General features: G+C 45.8%; 1 protein-coding gene across 2 annotated transcripts in view; it reads right to left on the bottom strand.

Moving 5' to 3' along the window:
* Positions 1-651: 651 nt before the first annotated feature.
* The window catches only part of ERGIC1 (endoplasmic reticulum-golgi intermediate compartment 1), a 46,929-nt gene continuing 22,406 nt past the window's right edge, over positions 652-25,174 (bottom strand). The window contains exons 3-10 of one of the 2 annotated variants that reach the window (XM_078593137.1): positions 21,289-21,361; positions 20,358-20,452; positions 15,944-16,068; positions 14,993-15,097; positions 14,021-14,081; positions 13,015-13,115; positions 8,714-8,836; positions 652-2,972 (exon numbers count right to left, since the gene is read on the bottom strand). In XM_078593137.1, the coding sequence (XP_078449263.1) occupies positions 2,865-2,972; positions 8,714-8,836; positions 13,015-13,115; positions 14,021-14,081; positions 14,993-15,097; positions 15,944-16,068; positions 20,358-20,452; positions 21,289-21,361 (791 nt within the window). In that variant the 3' untranslated portion in view covers positions 652-2,864. Of the gene's footprint in view, positions 2,973-6,776; positions 8,081-8,713; positions 8,837-13,014; positions 13,116-14,020; positions 14,082-14,992; positions 15,098-15,943; positions 16,069-20,357; positions 20,453-21,288; positions 21,362-25,174 lie in introns of those variants that run through there. The other variant, XM_078593136.1, reaches the window with a different exon arrangement.

Genomic DNA, 25,174 nt, shown 5'->3' with positions numbered 1-25,174 from the left:
CCAGGGTTAATTTCCGATTATTTATGTGACCTCAACACGCTATGTCAGCAAAATAAGCTCTTCCAGATACATCAGAAAATCGTGACAATTTACTCAAACCAAAGCACATTCAGTGGCTTAAATAAAATTAAACAAATGCACCAAAGTGTGTAAGCTTTTTTCGAAAAGTCTTCAAAAGCCAACTCAAAGCTTCCACTGATGCGAACTGCAGTTAGAAAGTGTTAGATGCATATGAGAGCGAGATTCGTCGCATGCCAGTCGAGATATATGTTTAATTCTCAGAGCGGGAATTTAGCCAAATTGAGCACAGAACCAAATTGAATGCGACAGATTGCTTGTGCAAATTTCGATTTAAAGCTTTCGTGACTGCAGGGATTCATCTTCTTGGTTCTTTCGGTAAAGTCACGTAGAAGGGAAATAATAAAATAATAAAAATAAAACATAATAAAATCATTCTCACGACGTTTCGGCCACAACGCAAGCAGCCGTCCTCAGGTGAAGAACAGGTCTGTCGGAAAGACAGCGTCTGTCGGAAAGACAGCATCTGAATCAGACGCTGTCTTTCCGACAGACCTGTTCTTCACCTGAGGACGGCTGCTTGCGTTGTGGCCAAAACGTCGTGAGAATGATTTTATCATGTTTAATTTTTATTATTTCCCTTCTACGTGACTTTACCGAAAGAACCAAGAAGATTGCTTGTGCAGTTATTGGTGACCGGACCATCAACTCACTACACATGAGGTTCAATCGCAGGCAGCAGCCTGGATTGGAACCGAGGATCTGAATGGCGCCAGCTTTAGTGTTTCACTATTGCGTATTTAAAATACATATATCTGACATTCATGGCCGGTTGATATCAGTAGAAACTGCCAGAGGTGGGACAAAGTCATTGTTATGCAAGTCCAAGTCGAGTCGCAAGTCATCAAATTCATGACTCGAGTCTGACTCGAGTCCAAGTCACATGACTCGAGTCCACATCTCATAGGTGGGACAAAGTCATTGTTATGCAAGTCCAAGTCGAGTCGCAAGTCATCAAATTCATGACTCGAGTCTGACTCGAGTCCAAGTCACATGACTCGAGTCCACATCTCAGAGGTGGGACAAAGTCATTGTTATGCAAGTCCAAGTCGAGTCGCAAGTCATCAAATTCATGACTCGAGTCTGACTCGAGTCCAAGTCACATGACTCGAGTCCACATCTCATAGGTGGGACAAAGTCATTGTTATGCAAGTCCAAGTCGAGTCGCAAGTCATCAAATTCATGACTCGAGTCTGACTCGAGTCCAAGTCACATGACTCGAGTCCACACCTCTGGAAACTGCATCCCCGAGGAACGACACATCACTCAGAATAAAGACTCTCTGTACTTGAGCAGAGTAGTGCCAGTAAAATTAAAGAGCGATTGCCACAACGGAAGTTGAATTTCTCTACATAAATGAGAATTTCCCTTTCACCTAACATGAGAGGCGGAAGTAGCCATTAAATAATCCGATCTTCCTATTCAAATCAGCCTACGAACGGCAAAGCGGACAATTTGAAAGATGCTCAGGTCAAGGTGAAGGATTTACCAAAGCAATGTTGTTGCGATGCACACGTCTGTCACTTGCCACCGAACTGTTGCTACTTAATGCGTCGTGACAACACAAGTGTTTATCATTCGTCATTCGCAAAACAAGCATTGGGGTAAATTGAATGCACCGCATCTTTGCGGGGGATTCACACGCGTCATTTCCTGTTGACAGCTGAGCCGGTGGTGGGCATTCCACACTATCCTATGGCGGGGATGTGTCTGTACATAAAGACAACCGCTGTTGGCTTCCCTCACAAAGTGGGTAACTTACTTTAACAACCCCGGAGGGATGATGGGCTGTGTCAACTCCCAAGCACGATATGAACTCGTAAAATTTTGATTGCGAACTGCTCGCTCTGCCGCTAAGCCAACTGTCAGGTCGGGTTTTGAAGAAATGCCCCCATCCTTGCTGGCCTATTCGAATCGAAAACTATGGCATGCATTCAAAAGCAGGACTTTTCAACGGTGACCGTTAGATTCTTCCACCTCCCAAATAAATACCTCCCTTTGGTGAATGAACATGGAAAAGAATATTGCCGTAGACACGCTATCTTTTTAGCCAGGCCAACATCCTGACTTGGGCTTAAATTTGAATGAAAAGAGGCCGTTAAAATGTGTCCACCAAAAATGACTGTTTAAATCTGCACACAACGTTTTTAAAAACCAGGCTAAATGCAAGAAGAGAAAACCCCGGCACAACCTGCAAAACAAATGAAGCGATGTGGACGCAACAGAAGGCAACTTCTCTACATATAGTCACCAACTTCTCTAAACAAGATAATTTTGGAATAGCCAAATGGCTTGCAACCAATGTTATTTTAGTTAATCTATTATTTACAAAATGCAATACTCAAGCGCGAGTGCTTCCCAATTCCTATTTTAGTAAACTGATAACATTCGCTGGGGAATGTGCCAACATTCCTTTGGCCTGAAAACAAGTACATTTAAATAATGTTCAGTATCTGTATTCCACCCATTTAGATGAATTACTTTACGTTGAAACAGAGCAGTGTTTTAAAAATTATTCCAAAACTAAATATATTTTTTTAAAGTTTGCAGTGTGACGACGTGCATTTGAGGCCACGGTGCCAATTGAAATTAAGCCTTTTACTACTCCCATCGCAGGGGGATTTATACAGAAATGCTTTTTTGCCGCTTACCCTCCACCCAGTAAACCCCCGAATTTCACTTCCCTCCACCTTCCCAGCAAATTAATAATTAAATAAAAGTCCAACAACGAGTCCGAGGGGGGTTCATCAGGAGGGCCGGACCACGTCGGAGGAGCTTGGCAACGTTCACTGAATCTTGCCGAGCTGCACTTTCCTCCAGGCCTCGGAGGCGGTGAAGATGACCGAATCGATTATCCCGGCCACGGTGAAGGTACCTCCCACGATGGCGCATATCTGGCGAGGAAAACAGAGAAGCAGCCTTTTGGCAGAAAGGCGATACAAAGGTGTCTTGCTCGTGCCACTGCTCACGGAAGAGCCTTCACGAAGAGAGAGTTATTGACAGACAGAGCATTTGGCCTACTCTTCCACGTTGGCCAAGTGTCCTGGAAGAGGCAGGGAGTACTCACACTTTATCTGACCGCACGCGACCTGCCACTCGACTCAATGGGGCGTAACCACTAAATGTTGCTGGATGGACAGAGGTGGGAATATTGGGTTAACTCGCACCATTATTTCAACTGCCGCGCCAGGAGTTCGAAACCGATGATGTCCGAATTACAAATCCAGTGTGCTGACCGACGGCATCCCATCGTCGTGGTGGTCCTGAACAATGCATTGGCAACGTACTGTTGTCCTGTATTCAGGCTGTGCTGTTAATGGGCGACACTGCCGGAGGTGGCCAGGTAGCTCTGAGGTCAGGGCAGTGAGCGGGAGCCGCTAAGACGCCAGGTTCAAATCCAGGCTTGAGCGTGCAGAGGCAATCATCCAACAGCGTGGATTGAAGAGGGTTTAGAAATGTAATTTTTTTTGCATGTTTTACGTAATTGGTTCACGTCACCTTAGCAGCTATCATTCAATGAACTTTTAAAATCACCCCGCCCCCCACCACCCCCCAAAGAGAATCAAGATCCGGAATTGCAACAGTTCATCAAATCATCCTACCCCCAACTAACAGGCGTACATAACAGCAGGCTTGGCGATACCTTGGAGGTTGCATTGGCAAGCGAGTTACTTTCAAGCTAACCTGATACGGAATGATAAATAGCCTTGCATGCACGTTCCGACGGCGCATGCTCCGAAATTATATAACCGTGATGAAACTCTTATTTTCATCACAGCCCTTGCCTGGGGAACGATAGAGGGCACCCACACTCCTCCCCCTTTTTCCGATGGGGCCACTTTCCCCATGTAACACAAAACAAATTTAGATTAATGTAAGACGCCGTGCCTAAAAATACACGAGGCAATCAACACATTGTTCTACTACAAATTCTACTATTGCTCATGGCACGAAATGATTTATTTGTATTGGTGAGTTTGTACTCAGTAATTATCTCCCGCTCATTAAATCAATGCAGGGTTATCAACTGAATGCAGACCCCATTGGCTAAACACACTCACATGTGCGGACACTAGAAACATATTACAGGACTGTTTCAAATGTTTTGAGAACAGTTATTATACAAACTATCATACAATTATACAAACTTTATATGCTGATTGAAACCAGATGCTCTAGTTATCATCCTTCACGAATGCTAATAATACGTGACAATCTTCTTGGTTCTTTCGGTAAAGTCACGTAGAAGGGAAATAATAAAATAATAAAAATAAAACATAATAAAATCATTCTCACGACGTTTCGGCCACAACGCAAGCAGCCGTCCTCAGGCGAAGACCAGGTCTGTCGGGGAGACAGCGTCTGAATGAGCAGTGGACTGACCTTGACCAACATTCAGACGCTGTCTCCCCGACAGACCTGGTCTTCACCTGAGGACGGCTGCTTGCGTTGTGGCCGAAACGTCGTGAGAATGATTTTATTATGTTTTATTTTTATTATTTTATTATTTCCCTTCTACGTGACTTTACCGAAAGAACCAAGAAGATGAATCCCTGCAGTCACGAAAGCTTTAAATCGAAATTTAAATACGTGACAATTTACTACATTTGCACGAGGAGCGCACAGACAATAACATATGCAGTTTAATTACATTCTTCAAACTGTTAAGAGAAGTGAGTGGGCTTGTTCATGACGCGTCTCTAGGGTGGTAGCCAAGCCATTTGCAAATCCACTAATTCACATGACTCGTATGCCGATGTAATGTCTGTCTAACGGAGACTTTCGTGAAGAACGATGACTCGTATACAACTCTTCAGGTAAGGTCTGGGGGCTTCATCTCAAGAATGTTTTATTTTTTTCCCCATTGCACAGGTGCTGGTTGGATTGTTACGTGCCAGAATCATCAGAGACGGCGGTGGTTTGGGAGGCCATCATCCAGCAGTGGACTGACCTTGACCAACAGTGATAGTTTTAATGTACAACGATGGCACGGAATTTACGCAAGATTTCATCTGTACAACATATTCCACGAGTTCATTTCCAAACAGGCTTTGATAGTGCCTTCTGATGTGTAATATTACCACATCTCTTATATTTAATAACCAATCCTTGCCATGTATGTTGCACTTCTTTCGCACTGTATGTCATGGAAATTAAGACCAATCCTTCAGTTAGTATGAATGCAAGTGATTTTTACCATTACTTGATGCCGTGTGCAAAATGTACTTAATACAATGAGTATGATTTACAGCCTTCTGTCAATCCACGTCTGGATAAAGACCTCCTCCCTGCACTGTGTTGCTCATGGGGTTGTGTTACCATACTTCACAACGCTGACCAGTGCGGTTTGGTGACAGGCCATATTCTACTTAAACTAAAGTTCTATTTAAAGTCTAATGTTCGACTGTCATTAATGATTAATGCTTTTTGCATCATTTAAGGTTCTGTATGCCACTGCTATTGACCTTCATCGCACGTTTACTGCACTGCTTTCTTTGACCCAGGTCCTCCCTGGGTGAGCACACGGTAAGTCTCACCGTGCTCTCGCCTGCTTATAAAGTAGTCGATAACAAATAATCAACACTCACATAAGCGCTTATGACCATACACATCCACGCACTCACGCACGGACAAACCCACGACCCGCGTACTCGCATCCCTACATAATGCAACACTTGCAGAGGGCATCTGAATTTAGCCACGGCCCAGTCCAACCCGAGGGTGTCATGGAATCTTTAACATCCGCATGAAGACAGGAGCCAATGAACGCCTCCACGGAGGGGGTGGAGGGGAATTTTCTTCTTCTTTTTTTGCTGTTGTTGTGCTTCATGCAAAGCGGCCGGATTGGGTTTCAGTCCGGAGAAGCCAGAGACAAGAAGGGCAGCACCGGGAAGAGCCCTGGGCCAGCCTCTTGTCTGTATCGAGTTCGGCATGCGGATGGCCACGTCGGGGGGGGGGGGGGTGGCCGACACGGTCGCTTGTAATCGAGTCGGTGGTGCCGTCACAGGAAGTGCGTACGCTCGACAGGCGGGGTGGCGAGGGGAGGGGGGCGGTCCACGTCAACTGCCGTCAGCATCCCGGCCACCGAGCGCCCGACCCGTCGCCACCGCCGCCCCCCCGGTGCCGGCTCCCACGACCAAAGCTTCCGCGTCGTGTCGGCAACAGCAGCAGATCAACAGCAACAACCATCAACAGCAGCAGTAGCAGCACCATTGCCAACACCAACAATAACACCACCAGCACCACCACATCTACCAGCACCACCGCAAAATACAAAGATCCTTCGGATAGCCTTAAAAGACTGTTGAGTGAAATTCTGTGAGCAAGCACCTATGAAGAAGACCGTCACGGCACACGAGGGGGTGGGGGTGGCCAGCATCACGCCCGGCCGCCTTTGTCTCTCTAGCCGCGATGTTCACGCTAATGCGAGCTCAGGGAGGCCTGCGACCGATTCAACGGGAATCCAACTCGGGTCAACGGGTTGATGGTGCAGCGTGCTAGCCACTACCACCACCACAAGCAGCACCACTACCTCAAGCACCACAAACACCAGCACCACAACTACCTCTACCAACAGCAACAATCAGCACCACCACTACAACCAGAAGCTGCACCACCGGCACGACAACCAGCACCAGCACCGCACCACCACCGCACCACCACCGCACCACCACCACCAATACCATCAGCAGCACCATCACTACGAGCACCACCACCTGCTCCTTTCCCCGCAACGTCCCATAAACCCGCCCAGCATCTCCCCGGCACCCTTCCAGCACCTTAAAGTGCCTGACTGTGCTAATCCACACCGCCGTCTCACACCCAAGCATGTTTATCACAGCAGTGTGTGAAGCAGGTGCGCTCTCGCTTAAACAAAGAGCTTTTGGCAACGGGCGCCACACATTAGATCGGTGGGTTTATCGCCAAAGCTTTTGCCGGCGCCGGAAATTCAAGCACAGAAATGTCACTGGCAGTGTTGCCAAATGGTGGCATCCACAGCACGCCATTCCCATTTGTTGATGGTGAACGGTGGCTTTTGTGTGTGTGCGCGTTTTTTTATGGTGTCGGAGGAAACGAGAGAGAGAACGGTGCAGAGAGCCGCACTTAAATCGTTTTTCGGCGATCAAAATGGAGGGGTAAAACACGGTATAATTTTCACTTAAGGTATCAATTTTGCGAAATTAAATTTTCTCCGTAGGACAAAAGAGAAGTTCGGCTGCGTTATGGGGATACAGGCAGATGGAGGCCATTGCCTGTACACTGCTTTCCCAACGGTGACTGAACGTTATTGTGTACACCAGCACCCTGATGTACATCTTTAGTGCAAATAAGAATGTTATTCGGTATTCTAATATACCAACACATACCGTCAAAGAATATATTCATGAAACAACGCTCACCGACACACTCTTGCCACTGTTCAGCTGCTGTTTCAGTATCAGCGTCCCGACAGAATTGACATGTGAACACCTGTTCACGTGTCAAGAACCCAATGCTCTCTGTACCGAAGGCGGCAGATGCCACAAAGTGAGTGGAAGTGAGAATAGGATGTGACAGCTTAGCTCGTGGCATTTCATTTTAAAAAGTCGCCACAGCCTGCGCAGATGGCCGGAGCCGCGACACATTTCCCCAAACGTGCATGTTTTAGATCCCCTTCCACTCACGGCAACTTGTCTTTTTTCCAGAGGCCACGGCCACGGAGGGCATACCTTCCTGCAGCCTGACCTTATTGGCATCCTTCAAGCCAACAAGCACGGTCCAAACCTGGCCAGGGCCGGGATAGGTGACCACACAAGGTTTAGAGCCAGGTGACCACAGATGGTGGCATTGGGGCCGGGATTAGCAGGGGACAAACTCGCCTCCGAGGCCGCAGTCCTCAGGAGAGGGCGATCGCGTCCGTGGGGCGAGTCGGACGGGATGAGTCGCCCCCGTTCCCGTCTAAACAGCCGGTGGCGTGCTCCGAATGCTGTGCATGATTCACGAGGACAGTGGGAATTAACCCCTGCTGACCCGGATACAAAAAAATTTGCAACTGTGAGTCACCAAAGTCAATCTCTGAGCTGGACAAATCCTCCCCTCCCCCACCACCACTTCCCCCTCCCACCCCCCCCACCGACTCCCTTGATACCTAATTAATTTTCAACAATAAAACCGGAGAACGAATTTTTGGGCGCGCGAACGTTGCTGCCCTGGACTCAATGATTTTAGATGCAGAGTTGGTAGATCGCTCATCCTCCATTGTGTGCATGAGACTGCCAATTTACATGTCTATGGATGTGTCAATATATACATGACAATGTGTGTGCATGTGTGTGCATGTGTGTGCATGTGTGCTTCTGATGAGCGTTGACGCAGTCTGGTTAGCACAGCCAGTGACCTAAGTTTCGATTTGCAACCATGGCTAACATCAGTCGGCAAGCGGTGTTGGAGCCCGTACTGTGACTGGCACTAGGTTTACTCAGCCATGAGTTAGTGACTCGTGTGGGGTGTGTTACCATTAGCACTGGGGTGCAGCGCCTTTCCTATACGCTCACTGACTTCGCATGCATATGCGAGAGATCTTTGTCCTTCGTGCGCAAATAAACAAAAATCCGACCATTTTCAAGCAACACTGATGGTGCCGGCGCTCACTCACCGTGGTGATGAAGCGGTACACGGGCTGCCTCCTCTCCACGTGCTTCACAGTGATGGGGCTCAGGTCGTAGCGGAACCAGATGGCCGGGATGATGCGCCCCGTGTGGCTGTATGCCATGTACTCCTGACCACGCGTGGGGTGGACAGGGGTGGACGCACAAAGCCACAACAAGTAAGGCGAATGCCGTTAGCGAGCGCCTAAGAAAGGCCGCCGTGGGCGTACGAGGTGGCCTGGCCGGCAACACGCACGGCCACCTTTGTCTCCCCAGTGCTGATGTTTTACATACCGCAGCAGGTACTCATTTGAGGCTGAGTCGACCTAGGGGATGGCCAAAACTGGTTAATTTAATCACCGCTGTGCACCAACCACCGCGCCACCGCTCGGCACATGGATGCACGTCAATGCCGGAACAGGCCCCCCGCACCTCCGATGAGCACACATTGGCTACGTACAGTGCGAAAAAAGTTCAACATACATACGCACACACACACGTGCACACACACACGTGCACACACACACGTGCACACACACGTGCACACACACGTGCACACACACACACGCACGCAAACGCGCGATGACACCACCCCAGGATGGCACGAGAAAACACGCGCACATGTGCGAGGGTGCTTACGAGAATGGCGCGGAAGTGCGCAAACGATGCCGCCATTAAACAGTGGCCGGAATGGCACCAAGAAAAAAAGCTCAGCTTAATCCCCTTATGGGCTAAGCAGATTAATAGATTTAAATGTATCCTTACATCATAACGATAATTGGAATTCTTTCCGGTGGGCAAATGCCACCTCGGCAAAAAAAATTGATCCTTCGTTTCAATACCTCTCGTTCCTTTTGACATTCCCCGCAAAGCCACTTTGAGCAGTTTTAGCTCCCTTCCTTAATAACGAGCAGGATATATGTTGGTAATTAGATTTGTTTTTGAGGCACAAGGGAGAACACGCAATGTGACAATGAAGCAGACATGCCTACAATCGAAGACAATTGTAGATTTTTTTCAAAATAACTTTCAATCCCAACTAATCTTTACGAACAAAGGCAGCAACATTGGGATGACTCATATACGCACGTAGCTCGATGCTTACCTCCTTTGTTTGCAGATGCTAAGTGTAATTTCTCTAAAACTCGTTGACATTTTGGCTAAGGATTTAGGCAGTGATGCACACTGCACGTCTTGTGGAACCTTTCAGGTCCCAGTTAATATCACACCGCAGGGCCATTTCTCTTGATGGCCTGCGGCTGTTTAAAAAAAAAAGGGGACACACACTTCCTGGACGAATGTCCCATCTGGCAACAAAGTGCTTGGTCGTTTTCACAAGTAAGCCAATTCACATCCCCAGTCAAGTGGCCGAGTTCCACACCGACTGCCTTGCATCAAAGTGGCCAGCGCCTTGGCAGGTGCTATCTGCTGATGAGCATCGAGAGCCAAATTCGCGGCCTGCGCCGCGTGAAATCCAATCAGGAAAATGCCCCCCCCCCGCCGCACCCCGCCCCCACCACCCCCAACTGGTGGCTCCCGTAACCTCCATTCAATATCCCCACTGAACAGCACCTCTCCCTCTGCCTGAACCTAACACCACACACACACCCACCGATCCACCCACCCCTCCCCTTCTCTTCCTCCTGGCCCATATCCCATCCCATTCCTCCCAACCCCCCCCCTGCCCCCCGCCCCCCAGCTGGAGATTAAAAGACAACTGTGATCCTTTTAAAGCCACATGAAACACCAGCCGTGCCGAACCGGAAGGAAATGGACATTTTTAAAGCCGAGTGGTGCCTGTGTGTAAACAGAGACTGACTTTGTCAACAGATCCGCTGCGTATCGTATCCAGTCTCTCCGAGCCGTCAGCTCACTGGGCCACCATGCACTGTACCTGGGGGTTTTTTTTTCTCAAGAGAGGGTGCCGTGAATTTGTCCCAGTTACACAAACAAACCTGCTGCTGCTGCCATCAATTAGCAAATTGCTTTCACGCCCTCCTGCACAACTTAGCTTCGATTCAGTTCCGTTAGCTATTACACATTTGACAGCGACACTTTACAGAGGCCAACTAAACTAAACCAGGACATTAGGGGCGGCCTTCATGATAAATGTAACGTTGAACAGCGAGGAAAATGAAAATGTGGGCCCTTTGCTGGTGTGGAAGTTAATGATTGCACATGTTGATAATCAAATCAATGTATTTACTGAGCGTAATTATAACCCACATCGTGCAGGAAGTGAACGCTCAGCCTCATCTTTTTTTTCTGCAGTGACTAAAATAGAATGTGCAAAGTTTATTGGTGCTATATTAAATTATATAGCTGATATATTTACATAGGAGGCGTAAACAAAATGTGAGCAGCCGATAACATTAACACCGTGCCACAGCCAGGCTTATTTTCCAACTATTTTAGTATACATCTAATTAATTTTAAAAAATACTTTAATAATAATAATTTAGTAATTGTCCTTTATTTAGCTTTCATTTACATTTCCGGGCAAAGATGAAAGAGACACGGTGACTAGAGACAAAACGGATTTCTGCTACCGAATCTCTCTCATCGCGTAGCAGAGCGGGTGTCGTCCAAAAATGTGTAAAGAACGAAGGCAAACAATCTGAAAAGTTAACAGACATTTGATTTCTGTGTTAACAAAAAAATGGTGACACGGTAGCGAGATGTTAACTATCTCGCCTGGTATAAAGGAGGTCGTGGGTTCGATCCCAACGTCTGTATATTTGGAGTTTGCATATTCTTCCCGTGGTCGCATGGATTTTTCTACGAATCCTCCGGTTTTTCCCCTTTACATTTATAAACATGCGTTTAGAGTATTTGACTTCGATAAATTTCCGCTTGATATGCTACTCCGTTCAGCTATCATTTATGGCCTGGTCGCTATTGAAAAAAAGCTACACACCTCAGTGGGCCTTACCTGGTAAAATATAAATGGTTTAGTTGTAGTTTGATTTCAAGCTGGAAGAGCCCCAAGCTTGGAGTAGGCGGCAGTGGCTGAAAAACCACGGAGGAACTCGAGGGCCCTGCTCATCATCTCTGTCTGAAAAAATGTGCCTCGACTTTTGGACTAACACATGCTTATGATGTTGATGCAAATACCTATTGTCGTTTTTATATTAAGAATAAAAAATATATATGTCCTGTAAATAACCATGTACGCTTATTGTGGATTAACTCATTCTTGGGCCACCCTGTATGAATGAGGGGGGAAACTATGTTTTTTATAAAAACAAGCTGCTACATGTCTGTGTATTATTCTAACACCTTGCTATGAACATTTTTAACGGTCGCCACATCAGTTATAAACCACATACGATGCACGGAAAGATTCGTTTTTTTAATTTAAATTGAAAACGTAAGACACAGGTGTGCCGCTGAGACCTGGGTCTAAACACCGTGAGCATCTGTGATTCAACCGGGTTCTCCCAAGTAGCAGCGGGTTCAGATTCTCACCCCGGCCACCAATGACTGTACAAAAGAAAAACCCAATTATATTAAATAACTTTTTTACTTTCCTTGGTTAACAATTTCCGCTGTGGGAATAAAAAAAAAATTGTTTCGGCAACCACGTAACAAATATCTCTACAGCAGGGCGCACGGGAAAGTACGACACCTCGATTTTGATAAAGGGGTCATGTGTAGAGATTTCGGAAGACGTTCTGCGATGGGACATTCTACATATCAGCCCTGGAAGAGTTACAACTGGCCACTTCATCTCACGACGTGGCACTTGAGGTAGTGGATTTCCTCTTTAGCAGCCCATCATTAACCATTGCTACACTTTTTTGTGACAATATACCAAGGATCGGAACGAACATCCTAGAGGATACCCACCGAGGAGGTGGGACCCATGAAAATCAGCTGGCGTGCAAGCAGGTGCCAAGTGGATTGTTACATCACAGGATCCTGAGAGGAGGCGGTGGCTTGGGGAGGCCTTCATCAGAGGTCGCAACCGGGTACCCGATACCCGTACCCTACCCGATACCCGGCTACCCGTACCCGGCCGGGTACGGGTAGCCGTTTGCGACCCTGGTGCGGCCGGGTACGGGTAGGCCGTGAGTCACTGGTGAATAACCGTTTGTCACTCATTTCGGGTAGGGTACAGGTACGGGTACTCGTACCCGGCCGGGTACGGGTACGGGTACCCATTTGCGACCCTTGTGCGGCCGGGGCCGGGTACAGGTAAGAAATCAAAACCCGTTTGCGACCTCTGGCCTTCATCCAGCAGCGCATTGACCATGGTTGACAATGATTGGCATGGTACACTGCCATCCAAGAAGCTCCTTCAACTGACCTTGAATCCTGCGGTGTACTGGTAAGAGAGTTGTTGGTGTCCTTTAACGTCTTCATAGACCGTCGGCACAATCTTGATGATGTAATCGTAGGAGGAGAGGGCTGTGAAGAAAATAAGAAAAACAAGTACTACAGCTCATCGTTTATCCTGAATCAGTCCGTAAAGGTGACTGACTGTTACATTTCATGGTGGGCACTGCTGCCGAGTCGGATAACCACATTCTATGTGGGTTTATATCAATTCAACTTAAACTACACAATTTTTTATTTTACCAGGTATGGCCCACTGAGCTATATAGCTCTTTTTCAGAAGTGACCTGCCCACAAATGATAGCCCAACTTAGTGGCCTGTGACGTGGAATTTTATCGCAAGCAAACACTCTCAACGTGTGTTTCTAAATTGTGGAGGGAAAAATCAGAGGGCCTGCCAGAAAAATCCACGTGACCACGGGGAGAACATGCAAACTCCAAATATACAGCAGGAGTCAGGGTCGGAATCAAACCTACGACCTCCTGCATACCAGGCGAGGTATCTAACATCACAGCACCACGGCGCCCCTCTCGCCACCGTGGTATTTGGGATGTTAGGGAGATGAGCCGTGCTTCAAATCGTGACAATTCATGGAAACCGCTGGCGAGTGCACAGTCACAACTCGAGCTTCCAGAAAGATAAATTTGAATATTTATCATGTTTACATTTGGTTAAATGTCAATTGTACAGAAATGGAACCACAGCATGCCGTGCAATTCCTGAAAATCGGATAATTTGACAGAGGCATCACTCATCAGTTTCTAAATGTTCTTACGCACTTGCCCTTTTTTATTCCGTTAGTGTATAATTACCCATATATTACTTAAATTATCATTTGGATTCGTAGTGTCTCTATAATGTACTTAATTGTTTTCATTTGCTTGTGTGTACGCCAAGGAAATTGAACGTAATACTCAGTAAATTCGAAGAATGTGAATGCGCGTCAGAATGGGAACGCCGTGTACAATAAACTCACGGTTTGATTCGATGCGATCGGTGTTCTTTAAAGCGTTGAATGCACCCTGAATGTTTGCTCCCTTTAAAAACAAAGTAAAACAACAACAAAAACATCAAACATTACGAAAGAATGCGATGCGCAGAGCCCAACAATGTTTAATTTGCAAGCGTTTTTCTTGTTGCAAATCACGAAGAAATGTACAGCCCTCTGACAACCCACTACTTCGTAAAGCTATCTCCGCACTATATACGTCATGAAGGTCGTATGACCATGCTTCACCGTGCCGTTCAGTGTAGGTCGGTGAAAAAGGCACCCAGGACGATTGGTTCAGATATCACTCGCCGCTAATGCTCGCCGCGGCTGAGAATCGAACGGAGGTGGCCGGGTTTATACGGCAGTGCACTAACCACTGTGCCACCGCCGGCTATGGCGCTAGGCATCAGCAAAGTAAGCGGAAGCTTGAGGCCCCAAGCAGCTGAAGAGGATCCCCAGATTTATAAAAAAAAAGATGCACCAAATGTCAGCTCGAATTCAGATCCTGATAAACATAAAAATCAAAATTTCTCAAGAATTTATATTTTGCCTGCAGCCCTCTTCTGTCATCTCACTAAATCTCTTCCTGCTGTCCACAATCTCTTCTCTCATCTCCACTAAATCTCTTCCTGCTGTCCACAATCTCTTCTCTCATCTCACTAGGAGCTTAGAAACTGAAAGGGGGTGGGGGGCCGCTCCGAAAATACTTGAATACAATTTTTGTTATAATTTGTGCTCAGTTCCCCCCCCCCAACCCCCAATGGGTTGACGACACCACCGCTGGCCACCGCTCCACCCCCAAGTCACAAAATGACCCTTGCGATTCAAACAGCCGCACTTCCCGTGGCGTTCCAACATCAGTCCTCCTCAGCGGCAGTGGCGGCAGTGGCGGCAGCGGCGGCAGCAGCGATGCAGCCTGTGTGCACAGAGATAACCTCTCTGCCTTCTCGTGCTTACATAAATCTTCTCTCCGAAGGTGAGCTTGTGGATCGTGTGCGTCATGTCCGGCTTCTCTGGCTGCATGAGCGCGCTGTGCGTCGACACGTGGAAATTGCCCGGGACCTGCAAGCATTAGACACGCGTTTTGCCGACGTTTAAAAAAAAAAAAAGAGAAAATAAGGCCGTACTGTATATTGATCGCAAAAAAAATAAGTCATTCGCAGGCTGCACTTTCATTCTCACTCTAGCCCTCCACCTGAAATATTTGCAATTTCCGCCACCCCCCGCCCCCGCAGGGGAGCCCATCGCAGACGCGAGACAGCCTGTGAAGTGAGCCTTGTCAATTGCGAAATAGGATTACAGATAACGGGGGACCGAACGTTGCTGCACCGCGAGAATCGGTTTGTGGCTGTAATAGCTGTAATGGCTACATCGTTGTATCATTACTTACATGCCGGTCGGCTTGATGATTTTCAAGCGTGAATCGCATCATTCCCATCAGGCACCGTAATTACAAGTGACGAACACAACAAATCTGTCACTGCACGTAAAATATATTCACTCTCTTTTCTGTCCATCGACATTTGGGACGTTCAGGCCATTGTTTTTCTGCAGGCAGACTGTGGACCGGTTTCGATAATAATCAGTGTTTCTTGTCAGCAGTCAGGCCTGTTAAACAACTTCATAGGCCAATAAACAAAGTATTTCATGTGCAGAGGCATATTTCACAATGTGTTCATTATTTAACGTGCAATGGTACTCTCTTGTTTATAACCTTACTCTTTCTAACCTCTACAGGGGTTAAATATTTATTAATTAAAATTGGTTCTTCAAGTGAGGCTTTGATGAAGGCCTGCCGCGTACAAGTAAAAAGCATATGTTGATATATTTTCCCTTTGGCTCGTAACATCAATAATAATGTAAAAATAGCCCAAATTTAAATTGCCGCAGGATGTGACGTTTGAACACCTTGTTAATGAGGAAAACTCCTTCAAACCGGCAGCCGCTGCCCTCGTTGAGTGGGATTTTTATTGAGTTCTCGATGAACCCCACCTCGTGCCGCCCCATCTCATCCTGGATGTCCAAACCCACCACTGGAAGGGGGGAGGGGGGGGGGAAAAAACTCCCGGTTAAGCAACGGAGACAACCGTCTTGGGCAAGCGCCGCTAAGCCGGAGGCCACAAAGACCGGCACGGCACACGTGTGAGCAATGATGCAACCACCACTTTGTGAATGGCCGCTGGTTTCCCCGGTTCGGATTCTGAGCACGCCGTAGCAAGTCATCATTTTAGACTGAGGACCTCGGGAAAATGCAGGCCAGGTTTACGTGGCAAATGCTATACAAAAAAAAATCCGCTTTGATATGTATAGCATCTAAAAAACACTATTTTATTTTTTTTACCAGGTAAGGCCCACTGATCTGTATAGCTCTTTTTCATAAGTGACCTGGTCACAAATGATAGGTCAATGAAGCGGCTTATCATGTGGAAATGTATAGCAGACAAATACTCTAAACACATATTTATAAATGTGGAAGGAAAAACCGGAGGACCCGAAGAAAAATCCACACGACCATGGGGAGAACATGCAAACTCCAAATATACAGGTGTCAGGGTTGGGATCGAACCCATAACCACCTGTATACCTGGCGAGGTAGTTAACATCTCGCCACCATGGCAACTGCATCTCTACACCCTACGCAGAATAAATTAAATTTTGACTTAAAACTTTCGTGACTGCAGGAATTCATATTCTTGGTTCTTTCGGTAAAGTCACGTAGATAGAAAACAAAAAAAACTTTTTTTTTAATACGTTGAAAATAAGAAAAGCTATTTTTTTTATTACATTTTTTTTTCTTTTTTTATCTACATGACTTTACCGAAAGAACCAAGAATAACAATGAATTCATTTATATTTAACCAGACATTGTTGCCAGGCGTTCATCAAATATCGTTGACTTTTTCCCAATCAACAGCAACACACTTTCTCCTAACTGAATACCAGTGGATGATTCAAAGTTATTTCACAGCTCAATACACGGGGCAATGCGAGCCCTTGATCTCTCAGATACAAACCTCATCATGTTCTAGCTTTACAGGCCCTGCATGATGTGTGGAACTCACAGAGCCACAGTTGGTACTTTATATGGTCGTAACTTTTTTTTTGCAGTTTCATGAATTACCATCATTCACCAGCCCACACTGACTAGCGAAGTCAAGTATGTTCAGACGCGTACCATGCCCAGTATAACAGTAAGGCCTTCATCCAGCCAAGGGCTGCAGATTTGTATATATATGTATATGTGTATATATATCATGTGAAGGCTTGGCATGCGACAAATAACATTGAAACGTGCTGCACGGTTTGAACTTTCTCGAGTGCCGACTTATTCCACCGTTGCTGCAATGGGAACTGGATTTGATTGTTGTTCCCATGACTTTTCAAATCAATAATAGGGTCTCTGTACATGGTTATCGACAACTCGACAACTGATGAACAAACCTAGTGCTTCTCACAGAGCCACGGCTAGTCACAGCCCACATCCGAACAAGAGTGAGTGAAGCAGAGGTCTATTCTGAGTCCTTTCCCAGCCTCTCAACTTGTCAGTCTGTGGTACCCCGGAAGGCACAGGCACCGCTGGGTGCAGCTGCAAAAGAATTCTTTAATTATGCTGAAACACGTCGAGTCATCCGAAGCTGCTGCCCGATGCTATTTCAGGCACGGTGTGTCACTGTCAGAAGAGTCACACTCTGTTTGCAGCAGGGCGGGGGGGGGAGATCACTTTCTGTGGAATTGGAATGGGTTCGGCGCTTTGCCTGCGAGCAGGCCTCTGCTTGCCGAGTATGTACACGTTGGCGTGCCCACAAAGGGAGCGGTATTGTCGCAGTTAGCGCGCTGCACTACGAACCCGGCCACCTGAGTTCCATTCGTGCTCAAGGCCAACACCAGCGACTATTATCTGAACTGGTCCGGAGCCTCACCTAGGTCGACTCAAATGAGTACCTTGTATGGTGTGTAAACATCGACACGAATGAGACAAAGGCGACCGGGTGTGGTACTGGTCACCCACCTCCTCGTGTGCCAATCTGGCCTTCATTGGTGCTTGATAACAGCACTTGCCTTAACAGTCTGTCAAGGCTATATGGGAGATCTTTGTCATTGTGCCCACATGCCAGATCAGAGCTGTCAACTCACAGCCCAAGATTCCCAACATTTAGGTCTGTCTTGTGATGCCTTTATTTAAACAGCTGTCATTGTTTAGCTTGAGTGTTGTGTGTTATCGCCTTTCAAAGTTTGGTTTCTGTTTAATTAAGCGACGTCGTGATAACTAGCTAAGAAGGCCCAATAATATATTTTTATCATCACACAATTCATTAGTGGAGGTGCAAAGACTGTAATTATATATTTTTTATGAATATGACATCATCAATTTGGATTATGCTTATGAGATCACTACTATTTTCTGCACATTACTTAAATGTTTCCTCAACCATTTAAGTTATTTTCTGTCTATTACGTAAGTTCAGCTATGTGCCAATTTATAAAAGTATTCTAGTGTCTGAATCACAACGTAATTGTCAAAACATTCCAAGGCACCAAAAATAATGTTTCCTATAATAGGCCTTCTTTATATACACAGACACAATGGTGATTTGCCAAACTCTACGCCTCCGCTGTTCAATGTGCAACACGCTGACATTCAATTAAAGTTCCGGAATTAAACAAATACAGTCGATAATAATAACTCACTGAGTAGGCAAATTATTTAATTTCTAATTATGTTTTAGAAGGGCTATAAAGACAAATGTGGAAGTTTAAATTGTGGAATATATGCGTTAAACCACAATCCAAAAATACCCCAAAAAATTTGCACTAATACGCACAATTGTTATCCGGCTTTATTTTGCCTGAAAGTTTAATGAGCAGTGCGTTTACATGAAGCCCGATATTTTTAGTTTTTACTTGGCTTCATCTTGTGTCCGGAGCACGGTTGGCTAATGTACGGTGCGAAAGAAGTTCTACATACATGCATGCATGCATCTGATCCACGCACCACACAAAGAAGTTCTACATACATGCATGCATCTGATCCACGCACCACACAAAGAAGTTCTACATACATGCATGCATCTGATCCACGCACCACACGATGCTTTTCAGAGTAGGTATCGGCTTGAATATGGCCAGGAGATGGCCGTTGCAGCGAGGACGTTATGAATCCATCCGTCCGGCGCTTTGAGCATTACTCTCTCAAATCCGCGAGCATTCTATTGGTACTCAAATTTCTTCTCACATGGAGCCAAACACTCGTGAAAAATGTAATTGGGCAAACGTTCCAAATCAGCACCCTCGTGAAAAAATATAGAGTTTTGACACCCAATGAGTTTTGTGTAAAGGACATTTACTCTTACTATATTTGTATACCGAGTGAATGTCATTCATATCGATTAAGATATCCTTAGGGATACACAAGTAGTGGTGCCACTGCAGATAAGAGAGAGCCTGTGTGTGCCCCCATTAAGCTGAATCGTGTGTGTAGTTTTACAAGAAGTCCTTGTTCACGTTCAATTGAGTAACTGTATACAGAGTAGTCCATTGAACTACAAAAAAGCTCGTTTACAAGGTGGCTCTGTTTGTTTTGCATTCAAAAGCATTCCACGTGGTGGCTCCATTAAGGCATTACATGGCTATTTTACAAGCAGTCGTTGCGAATGGTAATGGCACGTGGCACTACGTTCCCTTGCTCTGCCATTGTCTAAATGTGGAGTTCGCCGGCATAATCTCCCAGTGTATACACCGCAGTCGGTGAAAAAGGCAGGCCATGTGTGGTGGGTTAAAGTGTGGGTACTCTCACCCTCTTCTAAGACTTCTGGACAGCGTGTTTGAGTCGCGGGCAAAATGCCCTCTCTATAGGAGTACTCTTGAGCTCCCCGTATTAAAGGCCCGTCCGCCAGCAGTGGCGTGAGCAAGCAATTGCAGGGCTGCCCCTTTACCTTTTCTTAATATCTTTTTTATTGCGTCTTGCAATCTTCTTCTTGTTTCAGATGGCTGATGTAGATGCTAAGCAACAACTACATTTTCACATTCAGGTGGTCAAGCCAGATAACCGCGTTCGGAGCAGCGGAGTGCGTAGCTGTGATGTCTCCGTCACATTGGTGGATCGGGCATTGCGTCATTGTACGTTGTACGGCCTGTTCTGGATGACCATATTCGCAAACTGGATAGTTTAAAATGTTTTATTTGTGCATCAGGTATCCGCATCTGCCATGGTTTGTGCGGATGCGGTTTAGGATGCACCGAGATGACGTGCATCTTGCGATGCACCTTCTGGTGGATGCATGTATGTACATATATAAGCATGCACCGGTGCATTATTACTCACCATCGCATTGTAAATTCAGGAGGCTGATATTCAGCTTAACTTCTATTTTTCCCGTGCTGTCTTTTTCCGGGTTGTCCACGTAGAGCTCACTAACGCTGTGAACACAACACGGCAACATAAAACAACAAAAAATCCGCCCATCAACACGGACAGCATAAAATATTCCCGAGGAAATGCCAATTAAAGAGGCAAGAGTGAGACTGCACGAGTGAATCATTTGCCACAAAAACAGTGGGTTTATTCCACGTAAGCACATTGTGCACTTTAACACCAAGAGAAAAAATAAATTCTGCAGAGTCAAAAATAATAATTTAACATTTTCGGTTTTGGCCAAAAAATGTCAAGATGTGAGTCATGTAACATTTGTATTCAAGCTTTTCTGCATGTTCCCAACCAATCTCAATACACTCATGACATCTTTTTCCACTCTCCCAGTACTATTTCCACTCTCCTAAAAAGGGACTTTAAAAGACAGTGGGGTATCTATAAATGGACTTCACCCAATAAAATGGTAGTTCCTTACTCAGGAAAGCACCGCTGAGTCTGAATACTCTTTTAAAGACGATCCTTGCATTATGAACTTTGGCCAGTCCCATGAATGAGCATTTGCATTCATGTGGGAGAAGATAGGAGAACCCGGGAAAAAACCGGCCACGCATTCGAGGGGGGAGGCATTTAGCACTGCCATCTCCTGGCCACACTTCACAGCTCCCACGCCTACAACTCCTGGCAAGCCCTGGTATAGGGGTCACCCATCCAAGTATTAACCAGGATCAATATCCTGCTGCGTGTCCAAGATCTGATGCTACCAGGTACATTCTGAGTAATGCGAAGGTCATTTGGTCGTAGCCTGTCTCTCCCTTGGTATAAATTAAATTATAGTCCATTAACGGTGCCAAAGACAGCATCGACGTGTGCATCAACAACTTACATTTCAGTGGTGATGAACCCCGAGAGTTCGGAGAGGAAGAGGAAGAGAATGAACACGCAGCAGCAAATGGACACTGGAACACAACGCACAGGCCCAACCCGCGCCCCCACATCACAATGCAGTTTACAAATGAGCCTTAGACTTATTTTCTCCAATATTGATTACCCGTGTACCAGCGATTTTCTGGCATGAAAATAAAACCACCCATCACAGTTCACAAACGGCAATTTTCACAGCCACAAACGCGCTGCCACCAAGCTCCCCGAGAGCTTTCGCAGGGGCGGCGGCGACGGCGGCGGCGTCTGCCTGTTGTTGATAATGGCATTTGTAGCACGAGTGGACAATCTGCGTCATGTCACAGTTAGGGATAAAGTGCATACATCTATGGCACAGTTGCAGGAAAACCCAAAGGCAAACATCGCATCCCGGCAAGTACATCTCCGTCGCTTTAATTACTCGCGATGCAAACACGCTCGGATATTTTTTTTCTTCTTTTACTGAAATCCTCTTCGAGTAATAGGACACTCGACTTGTTAGTGCAAACGGTGAATGCAGCAGGATGAACGTGTTTTTTTTCAGCGTCCGCGTATGTGGAGACGGGACGTGGACCGGCACACAGAGTTCCGGTCAGCCTGCTCTGCCAGACCCAGTTCCGTCTCGCACATCGAGGAGAAGAGGTGAGCGGATTGACAGACAGGATGCCTATTGCAATCATTATCATCATCATCATCAGCAGCAACAGCCTTGATCTATTCTAGATTTGAAGCTTTCGTGACTGCAAGGATTCATGTTGTTGGTTTTTTTCGGTAAAGTCACGTAGGTAAAAAATTAATAAAAGTAAAATAAAAATAAAATAAAAACTCACGACGTTTCAGAGGCAACACAAGCTTCCACCTGAAGACGGAAGCTTGTGTTGCCTCCGAAACGTCGTGATTTTTATTTTATTTTTATTTTACTTTTATTAATTTTAATTTTTTACCTACGTGACTTTACCGAAAAAAACCCAAGAATAGGAAGCCTTGATCTATCCACTGTTCAATAAAGTCTTCAGTCCATGTGATGGCCTTCGACTTGTGTATGTTGTCTAACTCGTGTATCCCTCTTCCTTTCATTGTAGATATTACTCGCGATGACAAGTCCATCCCCTGGTCACGAGCTAATCACATTGCTCCATCTCCGTGATGGGGTGGTACAGTCCCCACTCGCTGACATTTTGTCAGCGAGTGACAACAGTACAGCACTTTTTAGACCTCAACGCATGGAGCTAAGTGATCGAGAAGAGAAGTTCAGTTGTTCATCAGCATCAATAACAAATTGTCAAAGCCAGCGCAAAATATCACATTGAGGGATTGTGATTCCACGTGGACAAAATCTGAACTTGTGCTTTCATGGTTGGGGTCCCCTGCTGGCCCTACCAACTAAGCTATGTCTCCATCGCAATATGCGGTAGCCCTCAGCTCTCCTGTCACATTGGTTATATAAGAGTTGCTGGCAATGCAATGTTATTTGTCACACCGAATACATGCTAGATCATGTTGAAGTGATATTAGACATTGTATACTTGGGGTGGTAGGATTAACCTCTGACTGTGCCCTCCCCACTCTCCCCCACCCACCGCACCACACATCCCCATCCAACCAGCAATTCAATGAATTTAGGATCATTATTCAAAAAAAAATTTTATTCTTGTTTTAAAATTGTGGTGAATGGTGACGCATCTAGTGGCTGCAAGAGGTGATACGAATCCATTGATTCTTAGACACGAAATTTTATTCCTGTATTCTCAGTTTAATCATTGAACTGAGGATTACATATAATAATGATGCGTATATTATCTGGGGTGGAACAAGTGGCACAACAGGCAATGCACTTCACTATGAGCCCAGCGATCTGAGTTTCATTTCCGGCCATCAGTAGCAAGTGATATCTGAACCGGTTATAGCGGCCCTCACCATCACCTTCACCAAGCCACACTGACCAGCGTGGTGAAGTATGGTCAAACGACTCCCGTGACTAACACGACCCCTGCGGGGGGAGGCCTTAATACAACAGAAGATTGACAAACGTCTGTAAATTATGATTGCAGCTCCTGTACCGTTATATATATTACTATTATATTATTATATATATTATAATAATGTACTACCCGGCTTCGCCCGGGACTTGGATTCACCATCCCCGGCCGCATTTGTCCCACCAGTGGCGATGTTTACACACCACACAAGATACCCATTTGAGGCTGAGTCGACCTAGGGGAGGCCCAGGACCGGTCCAAATAATCGTCACCGGTGGTGGCCGTGAGCGGGAATCGAACTCGGGTCGCTGGGTTCGTAGCGCAGCGCGCTAACCACTACACTACCGCTCCCCCCACACACACACACGTGCGCGTGTCCATAGGTACACATACACGCGCTTGATGCAGACACACACAACTTTCAGGGTGCGTACGGCAGTAAACGACTGAAATAATAAAGCAGCAATGCTGAGCGAAGAACGCCTTAGACCTGCAACACATTTGTATGGCACTTTACTCGCGGAGGGTTGGGGGGGGAGGATGCGTGACGTCAGCAGGCACACTGCGTGACCCTTCCGCATGCGGGTGACATGACAGAGATGTGACGTCACAGCTCACTTGCCGTGCAAAATATATGCATTATTGCGCCCCCCCCCCCCCCCTCAAAAAAAGACAAAAGTCTATTTTCATAATTTTTACATGGTGTACAGTCTGGAAAGTACCCACATGGCAAATTTCAAGTTTGTTGCATGTCGGGAAGTACGCTAAACATTTTCAACAGACACACATTCACAAATTTCCCTTTTTTATATATATATTAGCATATTTTCTACTGATTCACATTTCACCTTTCTGTGGGCAGAGGCAGCTGTTTCGCAGCATGCCCGGGCCTGTTGATTACACCCACAGAGCACAACTGAATAATTGGTGACTCACTCACTGTTGGTGGCTGTGTTGGTGCCCATATGAATTATATTACTCAGCTGCATATGTGCGTGCATTAAGTTGTGTTATTTCAAAAGGTTGAAGCCAGCTTTTGGAAGAGCTCAACTCATTGTTCGGCAATACATTTTGATGGTTCGGAAATGGCAAACAATATTTCTTTAGGTTCATGTTTTGATTTAAATTGTTCAGTGGCATCGAAAACAAATAACAGGTGCTTATTGATTCAAGGTTATGCTTAAGTTAACCTCGGTCTTTGACATGGCAAAACATAGAATATTAAACTAAATATATCGTAAGGCATTTTTCACAGACCTTCGTCAATCCATTGCTGGATAAAGGCATCCCCCGTGCCACGTCATCCATGGGAGTGGTTGGTCATACTTCACCATTATGGCCACGTATGGGTGTGAAGGAATTACACAGGCCAGGTTCAGAGAGCAATGCGTTAACCACAATGCCACCTCTCCACAAAAAGATAACTGGCGACAAATAAAAAAATATATAAGGTACTGTACAATAGAACTCATCTTAACGATGGCTATTGGTTCCATGAAACCGGGCGTTAAGTGATTTGGTCGTTAAGCGAGTATAGGAAATACACGTTAAAGGCTTAATTCGTTCCGATAGCATCGAAAGTTACCCTATTCACCCAAAAAACGTACTTTATAATATTTATAAACAATACATAAAGATACCAACAACATTATAAACACATAATATTAAAAGAAACATGGTTAATCAATGCATTTAATAATATTTACCTACAACAGCCTGTCGTTAACAGGGGAATGGTCGGTAAACGAACACATTGGGCTCTATGGAGGCACTACACTACACTATACACTACACCACTATACACTACAATATACACTACACTACTATACACTACACTACTATACACTACAATATACACTACACAACTATACA

The sequence above is a fragment of the Lampetra planeri genome, chromosome 4 (genome assembly GCF_965212315.1).
Source record: "Lampetra planeri chromosome 4, kcLamPlan1.2.h2, whole genome shotgun sequence".
Taxonomy (NCBI): Eukaryota; Metazoa; Chordata; class Hyperoartia; order Petromyzontiformes; family Petromyzontidae; genus Lampetra; species Lampetra planeri.
Note: the sequence above shows the minus strand (reverse complement) of the source record. Positions and strands in the feature narration are given on the sequence as shown.